The sequence below is a fragment of the Equus quagga genome, chromosome 8 (genome assembly GCF_021613505.1).
Source record: "Equus quagga isolate Etosha38 chromosome 8, UCLA_HA_Equagga_1.0, whole genome shotgun sequence".
NCBI classification, from domain to species: Eukaryota; Metazoa; Chordata; class Mammalia; order Perissodactyla; family Equidae; genus Equus; species Equus quagga.
In genome coordinates, this window is record NC_060274.1 from 93,873,963 (window position 1) to 93,887,930 (window position 13,968).

A 13,968-nucleotide genomic window follows, 5' to 3' on the forward strand; every position below is an offset into this window, starting at 1 on the left:
TCATGTACAAAAACCAACTTCACATATAACGCTATTAATGAAGTGCTCAGTTGAGCAAAAACTATAATTAAAAATAAATACAAATCAGAATTCTTTTCATAATTAGAAATGACAATATCACAAGCTGGCAATTTATGAGTATCCAGAAATCACTATACAATATGAAACACTTCTGAAACTCAGATTTCATTCCCCACTCTCTAAAAGAAAATTATAAAGGAGGCATTTTTGCACTGAAAATTATTCTTCCTGATTATAACTGTGCTGTAACTAACTTCCCCAAATCTGATGTTTTGGGGTGCTACCTTGGAATTATTTTTTAAAGAAAACTATCCTGATCCTATTTTACTTTATCCCTATGGATCCCCCACATAGCACAAGCTTCAAATTCTCAAAAGAGCAGAAGAACAAAGATAAAAAGCCCAAGACTTCCTCAAAATCTGCCCAAAGTGTATTTTAAGATTTGGGAGAAAAAAAGAATTGTGCTATTTAAGTTACTCCTGGTTTCTCTGAAAGAAATTCACTGCAAGGCCTACATTTTAATCTCAGGAGTCAGATGAACTTAGTTTCATAAGGGATGGAAATAGTACATGACTTGTTCAAGATCTGCACTAATGTTCTCTGTGTTCAAATATAATGTCTTGAACATGACAAAGACACAAAATAATATCAAATCTGTCTTCTTTTTCTTCTTTTTACCCACAGCTATTCCTATCATAATAAGAGAGAATCTTATAGTTTAAGAATCTCAACTGATTTGAGCATCTGAAAATATGAGAATCTAAGGAAATCATTCTGAAAGACAGTATGCATTAAATATATGGGTACACATTACATACATTTCAGTACATAAATTCTGTACAATAACAAAAATAATTTTGCTCTGATAAACAGACTTCTTTATAATAGCAACACTATAAGTAATCTCCTTCGGATTTCCTAGAATATTAAGAATTAACTTGGAAACAAAAGTGAAAATCTTCTCCAAAACGCCACATTTTGGGGGAAACTAAGACTCAGAAAGTAGTATGATTTATCTGAATCACACAGCAAAACTGGGCCTAGAAAACAGGTTTTCTTATTCTACTTCCCCTTCTGCAACCCAACTGCCTCCTAAATTTCATCTGAGTAAAACTTTTCTAACACAAAAGGAGAAACAAATAACAACAAAAGCCAGTGTACCCATCCAGTTGGAGGACACACATTTCTGAAAAGATACCAAGGTGAATGGTGTTATGTTAATAAACATTTGAGAAGACAAAATGCTTAGAGGTATTAAAGGACAAACTGAGGAATATCAAAATTTTAAGAGTTCATTTGAGCAAAAATTGATTCCAATTGAGCAGCACCAAACCACAAGTGGTTAAGAGGCTCCACTGACAGGAGCCTGGAGAGAGACCTTTATAGAGAAAGTGTGGAAGCAGAGAAAGGGAATTATTGATTGGTTAGAGCTTAAAGCCTAGTTGGCTGGCTGTGATTGCTTGTCCTTTGGTTTCAATTTCATAACCTTGAGGCATTTACAGGCTTAGATTTTGGTTTGCTTATGTAGGCTGCCATGATATTAGAGCCACCTCAGTCTAATGGTCTCCTTGTTTAATTAATTTCACAATTAATTGGCTAAGTGATTAAGACTGGGCTTTGGAGGCAAGACAAAGAGATTTGAATCTACATCTGAGACAGTATGAATTGACAAATCATTTTACCTCTTTGGCTTCACATGAAGCATAAGGATAATACTAGTGTCTACAAAGAGAGCTGACGTGAGGATTACCTGTAAAAATTCATGTACAGCACAAGACCAGTGGCACAAGGGACATGTTTGCCACTGATATATTATTATTAACTGCTCCTAGCACATCCACCTTCCTCCACAGCATTTCCTTCTTCCCAGCCCCATGCCTTATGCAGCTAATACTTACCATTGAGGCTGAGCACTATCACACCACACTCAGGGATTCTTCCCACCTTGAAAGGAGAGAGGCCAATTTGCATTCAGTCAAGGCCAAGAGAAACAGACCTAACTGTGGCAGGCTTATAGACTGAGACGATGGTGGAGAATTAAAAAGAATGCCTGAAGTCTCTCCAAATTTTCAACACTCCTCCAAAATGAACCACTTTACATGAGTCATTTCATATCTAAGGGCCTCCATTACCTCATTTCTAAGAGAAGAGTGGAGCAGATAGATAGTTCAGAAACTGAGGTGTTTGGAGTCCCTTCAGGATCAGACGCTATGTACAGGAAGGCCAAGCTGGGTACCATCTAGATCTTTCCAGATACCTGCCTCACCATACTCTCCTCCACCACCCTACCTCCCATGCTGACCAGAACAGATCTTGCCTATGTTTGACTTACTGTGATTCTAGGTAAACTTTATTTAAATAAAGGGTTTCACAGTTGAAATGAAGTTGAGAGTCAATGGATTTCTATGTCCATTTCTAGCTAAAAATTTCTATGACACCAAAAACATGCTAATTTTATATGACAGAAAATTTATTCAGGAGGCTGAGATTTCAATATGATAAAAAATCCTTATCTTTCATATTAGAAAAAAATCATAACGGATATATTGTTCATATATCAATATTAATAGCTACTGACAACTCATTTTTGCTTCATTTATTTGATTAAGGGACCTAATCCAGGCAATTTACTTACCCAGTGGTTAGTTTGCCTTAATTTGATGACTAAAGTAACTCTCTTGCTCCTTTACTACTGTGTAGATATAAACATAAAATGAAATAGAAATAATGGCAGGTAATTAATCTGATAGCATTTAAAAGCTTCATAATGGCTAAAAATCACTGATACTAATGAGTTAATGATGTAGGACTAGAGTACTGAATATAAACTTGCGATTAATTCAATACAAAGGTTAAAATTGGATAAGTCAGTTTACCCACACCCATTGTTTGGAAACCTTTAAAAAAATCATTCATGTTTACAGAGTAGTATCATATAAGTTTAGAATGTGAAGGGTCATATAATCAGTTTCTAAATTTTAATGATCAATAACCTGAAGCACAGGAAAGTAAGGTGCCATATCCACAATTACAAAATCACCTAGTGAACCTGTCCCACACTTCATAACACAACGCAAATTTTCTTCCCCATATGAACTTTTTATTAACAGATGAATATTTTAAGGTAGCATTCATGAAACTATTCTAATTAGTTACCATTATCCACTTCCTGAAAGTTGACATACAAATTCAAACAATTAGTTTTGAAAATCTGGAAAATAACTATTTCCCAATGAAAAAAGAATAGGCTTTTATAGGAATGCATTTAGTATAATTCAACAATACCTTTGGAATATGAAACCTTCAATTAGAATTGAAGAAAGACTGAGTCTTACAACAAGAGAATATAAAGTCAGATAATGGGAGAATAGAATTTAAGTTCTTTATACTAATGAATTTAGCTGGCAATTTCCTAGAGAAGAAAAGGAAAACTGGTCTTCAGTGTAGCCATGGCAACTTCTAACTTCACCATTTTTGAACCTAAGTATCCAAATGTTTCTCTTCTTCAGACTCTGTAGTCTTTATCATACACATAATGAGGTACAGGAGAGAAGCCACACTTTGTTCTCAAGCTTTAGCATTGTAAAAATTCATCTGAAAGAAAGTGGATTTTAAATCTTCTTACCCAAGTGTTTCCCCACTACTTCAGTTGATTTTTTATTACCATTATAAAAGAACACAGAACATTCATTTTGTTTCTGTTGGACAAACAAAACTAAGTAATCCCTCCTTTGTACATCCACAGAGAGTGCTCATACTTTCATTTAAGCCACCTGTACTGTGCAGCTTCCTCTGCTATTTACCCCTTCAATAGCCGAGAACTTAGTGAGCAGCTATTTCATCTTATTTATTGCTGACTTTCCAGTGTCTACAACAGTGCCTGCCAAAAAGTAGATGTTCGATGAATGTTTCATAAATAATGAAAAACAGATGAGCCTGAAGAATGATGATCTTTTTACCAAGGAAAATGTAGCTTTTGCCCTAAAACATTCCACATATAATTATATCTACAAGCAATTTCTATTTTTAGATTAAAGAAATCTCGAGTTACAATGTCTGCTGTGTATTAAAATACAGTGTCTGCTGGTATTAAAAATATTATAAGTTATGAGAATTCTTAATGTTGCTTTCTTTTAATGGCCTAAACTACGAAATTTCCTGCTGCTGACCAGAGTATAATTATACATAGATGTAGAATTTAAAGTATATAAAATGTTTTAGGTCTTCGACTCTCCCTCAGGCAAAATCTACATGGAGGAACCAATAAGAAAAGCTAAAGATACTGTGAGAAAAATTCAGAATGCACAAAAGGACATATGTATTAGGAAAATTCCACATTGTAAAATGCTTTTTAAATTTTTTTAAAAAAAGGTCTAAATAAATTTACAAAAAAAAAAAGAAAAGCCTTAAGTTAACTGCCAAATTATATCCTGCCGAGGAAAAAAAAAATTTAATCTTTCAACTTGTAAAAATCTTATAAAATGAAGAGATTAGATATGAAAGCACAGGGACTGATGCAGTAGGCCCTGAGCAAATATTTATTGAAAGATTGAATGGAAGAAATAATGAAAGAGGAGATAGGTGATAAGCTCAAATGACGGCTGACTTTGAACTTGCATAAGTCATTCGTTCAAATCATTTAAAAGAGGCTTTATGTAATACATTTCATTGAGACAGTTTTCATTTCTGGTGACACTTCATTAACATTACCTTCTGAACTTTTATAATATTCCATTATAATTCATTTTGCTTTAATATATGAAAGATTCTGTTGCCTTTAAAACTAAAAGAAGGTACGAGAATGACCTTCTAAAACAGTTTTACATGAAAAAACAACTGAAAACAACAACAGTTAATTATGAGTTGGTTCTTAGCTCCTAAGTATGACCACATATATGAATCTTCATCCTAACAACAAGGAATTATTTAATGAAAATGCAGCTACGATTACTCACATTTACTTGTATATGGATTATTTACCATATTTTAAGAAAGAAAAGCAACATATTTTATCTATGTGCTGTCTGCTTTATATCCATCCACCCATCCCTCCATAATATAATTATTTATTGAAGGCTTATTGTGTTCCAGTCCCTATGTTGGCTCCAGAGCATCTTCCCAAGTGACAATCCTAAAGTCTTTAAAACCCAAGTTGAAATATCGATGTTTTTTAAGTAAAATTTTCCTACTTCACGGGGCTGGCCCCGTGGCCGAGTGGTTAAGTTCGCGCGCTCTACTGCAGGCGGCCCAGTGTTTCGTTAGTTCGAATCCTGGGCGCGGACATGGCACTGCTCGTCAGACCACGCTGAGGCAGCGTCCCACATGCCACAACTAGAAGAACCCACAACGAAGAATACACAACTATGTACCGGGGGGCTTTGGGGAGAAAAAGGAAAAAATAAAATCTTTAAAAAAAAAAAAAAAAAATTTTCCTACTTCTATTTTAAAAGAAAACAAAATCCCAGGAAATTGATGGAGTAGGGAAATTATGTAAGTATATCAATAATTATGCAATGCAAGTTTTCTAAGCTTGAAAATATTTTCAAAGAGTTTATTTTTTTTCAATGTATTCAAAAAAAATGTGGGAGAGGGAAAGATAGGGAAGAAAGAGGATAAAAGTGAGAGGTTTAGGGCATTAAAATTCTCAAAAATTGACAATGGTATTAAGACGGTCAATTTATTTTTTAGTTATATAATTAGTTTGATATTTTTAAAAATTTTCATACAGATACATAAGAAAAACAAATAGAACTCTCTCCTCCTAAAATTAACACCACCATTATAATTGTTATCTAGCCCAGATCTCAAAATAGACAACAGCAGAAACCATTTCCTCAGTGATCAAGTGAAAAGGTAGCTCTAAAGAACAGCTGTTTTAAATCGGTGTCTGTAAAGTGAACCACTTTCTGTTTTGCCAGTGGACACTTTGTAGTATAACTGTGATATTACTACTTTAACACCAAACATTAAGAAAAATTTCTGTAAAAATCTGGGAGCATATTTTTTCTCTTTATTTTTTTATGTGTTGTTTATTGTCAGTTCCTTAGGAAGAAAAAAAAGTCATTTTAATGACTATTCCATATGCTATCATCCCATACAAATTATAGAAAGACACATTTGTCAGTTATCATTTAGCAAACATTTGTTTAATGACCTGTACTGGGAGCTACTGGGATAGGTACTCATCAATTCATCAAATGTATTCAATACAATCAAATCAAAAGTTAATTGAAGACAGTCCCTAATACTAATCATCTCATGATCTAGTAAGAGAGTAATAATCTAATAATCTCATATCTAGTAAGGGAATAATCTAATAATCTAATGTCTAATAATTTTATGTCCTCTAAGGGAAAAAAGAAATGTAAAAAATTATTAAGACAAAGACGACAGGTGATCAAGAATGAATCCAGGAAAAGCTGCCCAGGATTTGGAGTCTGAGGTCGTGCCAAGAGCCATGAGACTCAAAAGGTCCAGTTCCTGTGACAATACACACTTTATTAAAGCAGCTATGTCACACTATCATTTCTGATGACAGATAATTAGGAACTCTAAGCTAACTTCCCAGCCTCTGATTCTATATTCACAAGCAAACTGTGGATTCATAATTTGTACTTCCAAGTATATTTTTGAAATGGAGCAAAAGCAATGATCAGCAGATTCAGGTATTTCTATTCTCTTGACAGTCATATTTTGCATTGTAATGTATTGGCATTTTGGTTTTGACCCCTGTGAGTTTGGTTAATGTGACTCACACCCTAGTCACTATTAGTAGATTGATAAAATTAATTTTTTAAATTCGAAAATCTAAAGACCAAGGTAATGCCAGCCCTGCCTGAGAAATAAAATCACTACACTACCTTTTTATTAAAACTATTGTATCACATTTCTACATACTTATGCAATGTGGTTTACCAGAAAGAACTGCAGGCCTAAAGACAAAACCTGGGTTCTAATCCCAGCCCCTCATGTATTAGCTGTGTGATCTCAATACCCTTACATAAAAAATGGAGATTAAAGTGCCTCCCCAACTTGTCTCACAAGGTCATTATTAACATAAAATAAACAATGAATAAGAAAGAGCTGTTACAAGCATAAAGCGGTAAGAGGTAAGATGTTATTACTTCCTCACTATCCTGCAAACGCTCCATGCCAAATAGTCCATTAGTGAAAGTATCACAATCATTTCCAAAGAAATGAGAAAAAAATCAATCTTACAATAAAGAAAGGCAAAATTTCCATATCCTCTAGTGTGCTTCCCTTACTGACAATTTCTTCCTACAGACCTGGAGAAATAAAATTTGAATTTGCTCGCCACTATAAGAACCCATTTTATTTTAAAAAATTTCCAGAATAAATCTAGTTCAATGTGTTTTTTTCTGGTATACAGCCATATAAATGATGAAATGTGGTCAGAAAAGAGTTTCTAATTAAACATAGATATATATTTAAGAAAACACAGGAATAATTTCAAAATAAAAAGTGGCATTGATAGGTTAACATCTCCCAAAAAGAATGTTTTACCTTTAACATGTCTAATCCTCTAGTTAACATAAAGGAGGATATGGGCATCTCTTTGCCCTGCTGGAGAAAGCAGGTCTAACTGATTAATTGGCAGAAGTTATGATTTCTCAGTTCTCAACTAAGTGATTTATCAGAACTTGCAGAAATATATTTTGTATTTTGTACCTAGGCTTTTTCTTCATTTTGGGTATAAAGAGGCAATAAATTTCTATTTTAGTTTTATTTGGGTGCCCCTCCTATGCACTCTCATATGAGCTCTCACCCTGAATTGTAACCATCTGTTTACTCGTGCTTCCCTACAGACTGAAAACGTATGAAGGGAAGACACCATGTCTAAGTCATCTTTTTATCCTCCAACCACTAAACCAACAACTGGCACAGAGAAGGTGCTCATTAAATGTTTACTGAATAAATTAAAGAATAAACTATAGATATAATATTAGACTGACTTTTCTTTAAAGTCTAATGTTCCTTTGTATTACACTCAAATTTAATCTTTGGATTTTAGTAATATAGATAACATACACTCTGTGTAAGTAATAGATTTATGCAAGTTTAAGCAGCTGAATACTGAAAGTAAGAAATCAAACAGATGTAATTGCTTAAATTATATGTAGCCAAGATGAATATATACATTTATTAATTAATATAATTCATTTATCGGTTCATTCAATACATTTCTTGAGCATCAACTTTGTTCTAATTACCACGCTCAAGAGCTGAGGATGCAAAGTCAGGCAGGCCACATGCTCTCAAGGAGGTGGGTGTCTGTTGAGGGAAAGAACCATGTAAATATTCTGACAGAGGAGTGTGCGGGGGCCATGTGACCACTGGGGAGGGCAGCTAAGTACAGCTCAGAGGGAAGGGTTATACGGAAAGATTCCCAGAGAGGTGATGCTTAAACTGAGGTTTGAAAAAACAGCAAGAGTTAACTTAAAACAAAGAAACAGACAATCCAGGCAGAAAAAGAGGGTGAGGCACCATAGCTCCATCAGCAGAGAGAAGGTTGTGTGCAGAATGGCAGAAGATGAGGAGATACATAGAGAAAGAGAAGAGAGGCCCCAGATTGTGGAGGGCTGTGTGCCCTAAGGATTTATAGGCATCTTCAGTGAAGAAGGAGCTGTATTAAATTCTTTCCTCAAGGGGCTTAGAGACTACTTAAACATATAATAGCCTAAAAGGACAGTAAAAAATAAAGGGTGGGGGGGAGATTTTAGATCAGCAAACAGAGGAAATAATTGAAAAAATCAAAGACTCTTTTAATTCACGATAACTTAGTAGTTATCTGAACTTCACGACCCAGTTTTTAGATAAAATCACATCTCTTAAAATAAAAGATAAGAGGAAAATTAGGAGTGACTTTGAACTGTAAATGTTCTACAGTTTTGAAAAACAAGGATTTTTTTTTTACTTAAGAAAAGAAATGTTTCTATCTCTCTGTAGAGGCCACATCTCCAAATACATTTATCTCTGTCACTGAAGTACCCATCTTATCTTAGAGTCAGTCAACAATGCCATTATGAATGTCAATATTCATAGGTGAAAGAAAGAACAGTATTAACAGACTGATTATTTAGCAGACCATTATTGCTAGCAGGTGAAAAGCCCCAGAATGAATTGTCCAGCTGTGCTCCAGCTGTCTTGTACACTTGCAAGGAGAACCCACCAGCACTCCAACTGACAGAGCATCTATCTAAAAGTATTGTGGGATTTTAAAATACGGCACATATCAAATTGCAACTTGGTTTTGGATTGCTTATTTTTATGTGATAAAGACTTCAGTACCCATTTCAAAGAAGCAATATCTAAATATCTCTTTTCTCTTTTGTAATAAAGTTATTGTTTCATTTTTAGTGACTAACAGAATCTAAGTTATTTTCAGGAAAAAATTAAATAGTCAAATATTAATCCGAATTTCAATAAAGAATGACAATATACAGCTATAGCTACGGCAAGTTAGACTTAATCTCTTCCAAATATTGCAAAATTCAAGTCGTTTTGTACAAAAGAGACTATGGAGAGAACTACGAATGAAAATGGAAAATCCAGCTAATTACCACTACCTCTAGTTCGTTTTACAATTTTGTTTCTAAATGTAGTCTCCTGCAAACCTGAAAAACCACAGGCTGACTCATTTGAATGTAACTGAACAGTATTATTTACTTATAACCTTTTATTTTTGCCTAAGAGGAAAATAAAAGCCATCACTGAAAATTTTTCTTTTTTCTTCCTATAACTAATTGCCAAAGAGAGTGATAAATATAATAAATAAAATTACAAGGTATAAACAAGCAAAGATTTGAAATAGAAAAATTCTGGAAGCATATTCATTACGTTTAACGTAACTTCAGCCTTGTAAAGATTCAATTTGTCAGCCTGTCCAGTGTCTGAGGTGATAACTATCAAGGACAGTCATAACAAGGATAAAGTCATCAAAACATATTGAATTAGCTGTAAATTTTAAGAATATTATATATGAAATAATCATAATTAGTTAATGGATATTATGGTATTTTTTCCTGTGGACTAATTATTTTTCTCTTTCTTCTTTTATATTTCCTTTTATTATAGCTAGCATCATGCTGCTATTCCTGCAAGTACAGAACAAGCATGGGATTTGACTATTTTACTCCTAAATAAATGAATTGCTCAATTTCCTGTGACCATCTATACATACTTCATCTTCAAAAAGTGTACCAATATTCTATCATAAAGGAGATAGTGACATTCTTTTTTCCAATATGCATGACATTTCTGGACAATGCAGTTGTGGCATTGGCACTAATTTCCATGAAGAAAACCTTTGCAGTTCAATGGCATTCATTATTTGACAAATGCAACTATTTTCCTTATCAATCAGCTCTTACTGAACTTACTAGCAGTGACTGTGGAAACCTTAAGGGCCCATTAAATTTCTAAGAAGAAAGCTAAGATGAAGGACATGCCACTCCAAATTCATGTGCTACTTGGCCTAGCTATCACTACACTAGTACAAGCTGTAGATAAAAAAGTGGAATGCCCACAATTATGTACATGTGAAATCAGGCCTTGGTTTACACCTAAATCCATTTATATGGAGGCATCTACAGTGGATTGTAATGATTTAGGTCTTTTAAATTTCCCAGCCAGATTGCCTGCTGACACACAGATTCTGCTCCTACAGACTAACAATATTGCAAAAATCGAATACTCCACAGACTTTCCAGTAAACCTTACCGGCCTGGACTTATCGCAAAACAACTTATCTTCAGTCACCAATATTAATGTAAAAAAGATGCCCCAGCTTCTTTCTGTGTACCTAGAGGAAAACAAACTTACTGAGCTGCCTGAAAAATGTCTGTCTGGACTGAGCAACTTACAAGAACTCTATATTAATCACAACTTGCTTTCTACAATTTCACCCGGAGCTTTTATTGGCCTACATAATCTTCTTCGACTTCATCTCAATTCAAATAGATTGCAGATGATCAACAGTAAGTGGTTTGACGCTCTTCCCAACCTGGAGATTCTGATGATTGGCGAAAATCCAATCATCAGAATCAAAGACATGAACTTTAAGCCGCTTATCAATCTTCGCAGCCTGGTTATAGCTGGTATAAACCTTACGGAAATACCAGATAACGCCTTAGTTGGACTTGAAAACTTAGAAAGCATCTCTTTTTATGACAACAGGCTTATTAAAGTACCCCATGTTGCTCTTCAAAAAGTTGTAAACCTCAAATTTTTGGATCTAAATAAAAACCCTATTAATAGAATAAGGAGGGGTGATTTTAGCAATATGCTACACTTAAAGGAGTTGGGGATAAATAATATGCCCGAGCTAATTTCCATCGACAGTCTTGCTGTGGATAACTTGCCAGATTTAAGAAAAATAGAAGCTACTAACAACCCCAGGTTGTCTTACATTCACCCTAATGCATTTTTCAGACTACCCAAGCTGGAATCACTCATGCTTAACAGCAATGCCCTCAGTGCCCTGTACCATGGTACAATTGAGTCTCTGCCTAACCTCAAGGAAATCAGCATACACAGCAATCCCATCAGGTGTGACTGTGTCATCCGTTGGATTAATATGAACAAAACCAACATTCGATTTATGGAGCCAGATTCACTGTTTTGCGTGGACCCACCTGAATTCCAAGGCCAGAATGTTCGGCAGGTGCATTTCAGGGAAATGATGGAAATTTGTCTCCCTCTTATAGCTCCCGAGAGTTTTCCTTCTAACGTGGATTTAGAAGCTGGGAGCTATATTTCCTTACACTGTAGAGCTACTGCAGAGCCACAGCCTGAAATCTACTGGATAACACCTTCTGGTCAAAAACTCTTGCCCAATACTCTGACAGACAAGTTCTATGTCCACTCTGAAGGCACACTAGATATAAGTGGCATAACCCCAACAGAAGGGGGTTTATATACTTGTATAGCAACTAACCTGGTTGGTGCTGACTTGAAGTCTGTTATGATCAAAGTGGATGGTTCTTTTCCCCAGGATAACAATGGATCCTTGAATATTAAAATAAAAGATGTTCAGGCCAATTCAGTCCTGGTATCCTGGAAAGCAAGTTCTAAAATTCTCAAATCCAGTGTTAAGTGGACAGCCTTTGTCAAGACTGAAACTTCCTATGCTGCCCAAAGTGCTCGAATACCATCTGATGTCAAGGTCTATAATCTCACTCATCTGAACCCATCAACTGAGTATAAAATTTGTATTGATATCCCCACCATCTATCAAAAGAACAGAAAACAGTGTGTAAATGTCACCACAAAAGGTTTGGACCCTGATCGAAAAGAATATGAAAAGAGAAACACCACAACATATATGGCCTGCCTTGGAGGCTTTCTGGGGATTATTGGGGTGATATGTCTTTTCAGCTGCCTCTCTCAAGAAATGAACTTGGATGGTGGACATAGCTATGTGGGGAATTACTTACAGAAACCAAGCTTTGCATTCAGTGAGCTTTATCCTCCTCTGATCAATCTCTGGGAAGCAGGCAAAGAAAAAGGTACAGCATTGGAAGTAAAAGCAACTGTTATAGGTGTGCCAACAAATATGTCCTAAAAACAACCAACTAAACCTACTTCAAAGAAAAGCTCAAAACTATGGTTGTGCTTAAAAAAAAAAATGGCAGAGAAACGTTACTTTCTAGAAAGACGTTTAAGCATCACCAATGCTGCTCCTGACCAATGGAAATATGTACAAGTTCAGCATTTTAACTAACTGGCTTCAAAGGGTACTGTGGCAACCAAATAAAATAATTCCATTTTCTAGAACTTTCATGTAACTTTTATGTCTGGACTACAGTTAAAGTGGACAAAAACATTTCTGTATTTTTTTTAAGTATATAAGAGTAGTTGAACTGAGCAATACCTCCTCCTGTGTTGTATCACACATATTAGCCACGAGTTTTTGCAGTGACCAGATAAACTTGAATTGACACGTGGTGTAACAAAATGGACAAATTCTGTAGAGTAGACACAGTGAGTATGTGGACCTCTTTTATAAGGAAAAATACATTTTGGATTAAAATCAATTGCTTTTGTCTTGTTTTTGTTTCTAAATAAAGAATAATTTCTGGGAAATGTCATCTGACCAGATATCATTTAAATGATGTTTTTAAATTTGTTTTTCTATAATGAAATTTGAAATGCTAAGAGTAAGACACTTTTACTGGGTTTTGTAACTACATTTTTATAATGCACAAAAATGGATTTTAGAAGGCACTTTAACAATATTGAAAGACAACAATAACATTGTCTTTAACCCTTCATTGAGAAAGAAATCCTCTAGGAAATTATGTATTCACTTAAAGATTTTCTTTTCTTAACAAGCAGCTTTTGGAGTGAATTTAATCAAGTTCACAAATGTAAATCCAACGTCTGAGGAACTAAAAGTCTTATTTTAATAATTAGTAGTAGCTCAATTTTAGACCGCTTGCTTTGCAGAACATATTGCTAAACTTTTGTGGGACTAATAATCTAGGTGTAATTTTTAAATCTTGCTGTGATTCTAAACACTTCATGAGATTCACTGTGAAACAAGCAAATGATCTAATAATTTGCTATGTTGCAAATGTAGCAATGAAACAACATCTTCTGCATGACCCCAAAAGAAGAAGGTTTATGTACTTGAATAGTAAGTAATCTAGTTGGTGCTGACTCAAAGTCTGTTATGATCAAAGTGGATGGTTCTTTCCCCCAGGATAACAATGGATTTTAGACTTTTAAAAGACTAGGATTTTCCAAGAGTAGGATTTCAGAATTTTACTTTAAAATATATTGAATTAGTAGTAGAAGAAGTTTATCAGGGTGAATTTTATAAAATTCCCCCTTTTATTTAGTTCACCCCAGTATAAAAATACATAAATCAGATAACTCCAGAGTTCAATAGAAATTTAAGAGGACAGTTTTGCTAATGAAAAGAAA

At 34.6% G+C, this 13,968-nt stretch overlaps 2 protein-coding genes across 4 annotated transcripts in view; one reads left to right on the forward strand and one right to left on the reverse strand.

The window, feature by feature from the left end:
• LRRN3 (leucine rich repeat neuronal 3) overlaps window positions 1–13,090 on the forward strand; it is a 36,330-nt gene extending 23,240 nt beyond the window's left edge. The window contains exon 2 of the mRNA XM_046669025.1: window positions 10,117–13,090. Coding sequence (XP_046524981.1) covers window positions 10,478–12,604 — 2,127 coding nt within the window. The 5' untranslated portion in view covers window positions 10,117–10,477 and the 3' untranslated portion in view covers window positions 12,605–13,090. The remainder of the gene's footprint in view (window positions 1–10,116) is intronic.
• The window catches only part of IMMP2L (inner mitochondrial membrane peptidase subunit 2), an 845,195-nt gene that overhangs the window by 416,450 nt on the left and 414,777 nt on the right, over window positions 1–13,968 (reverse strand). The window lies entirely within an intron of this gene.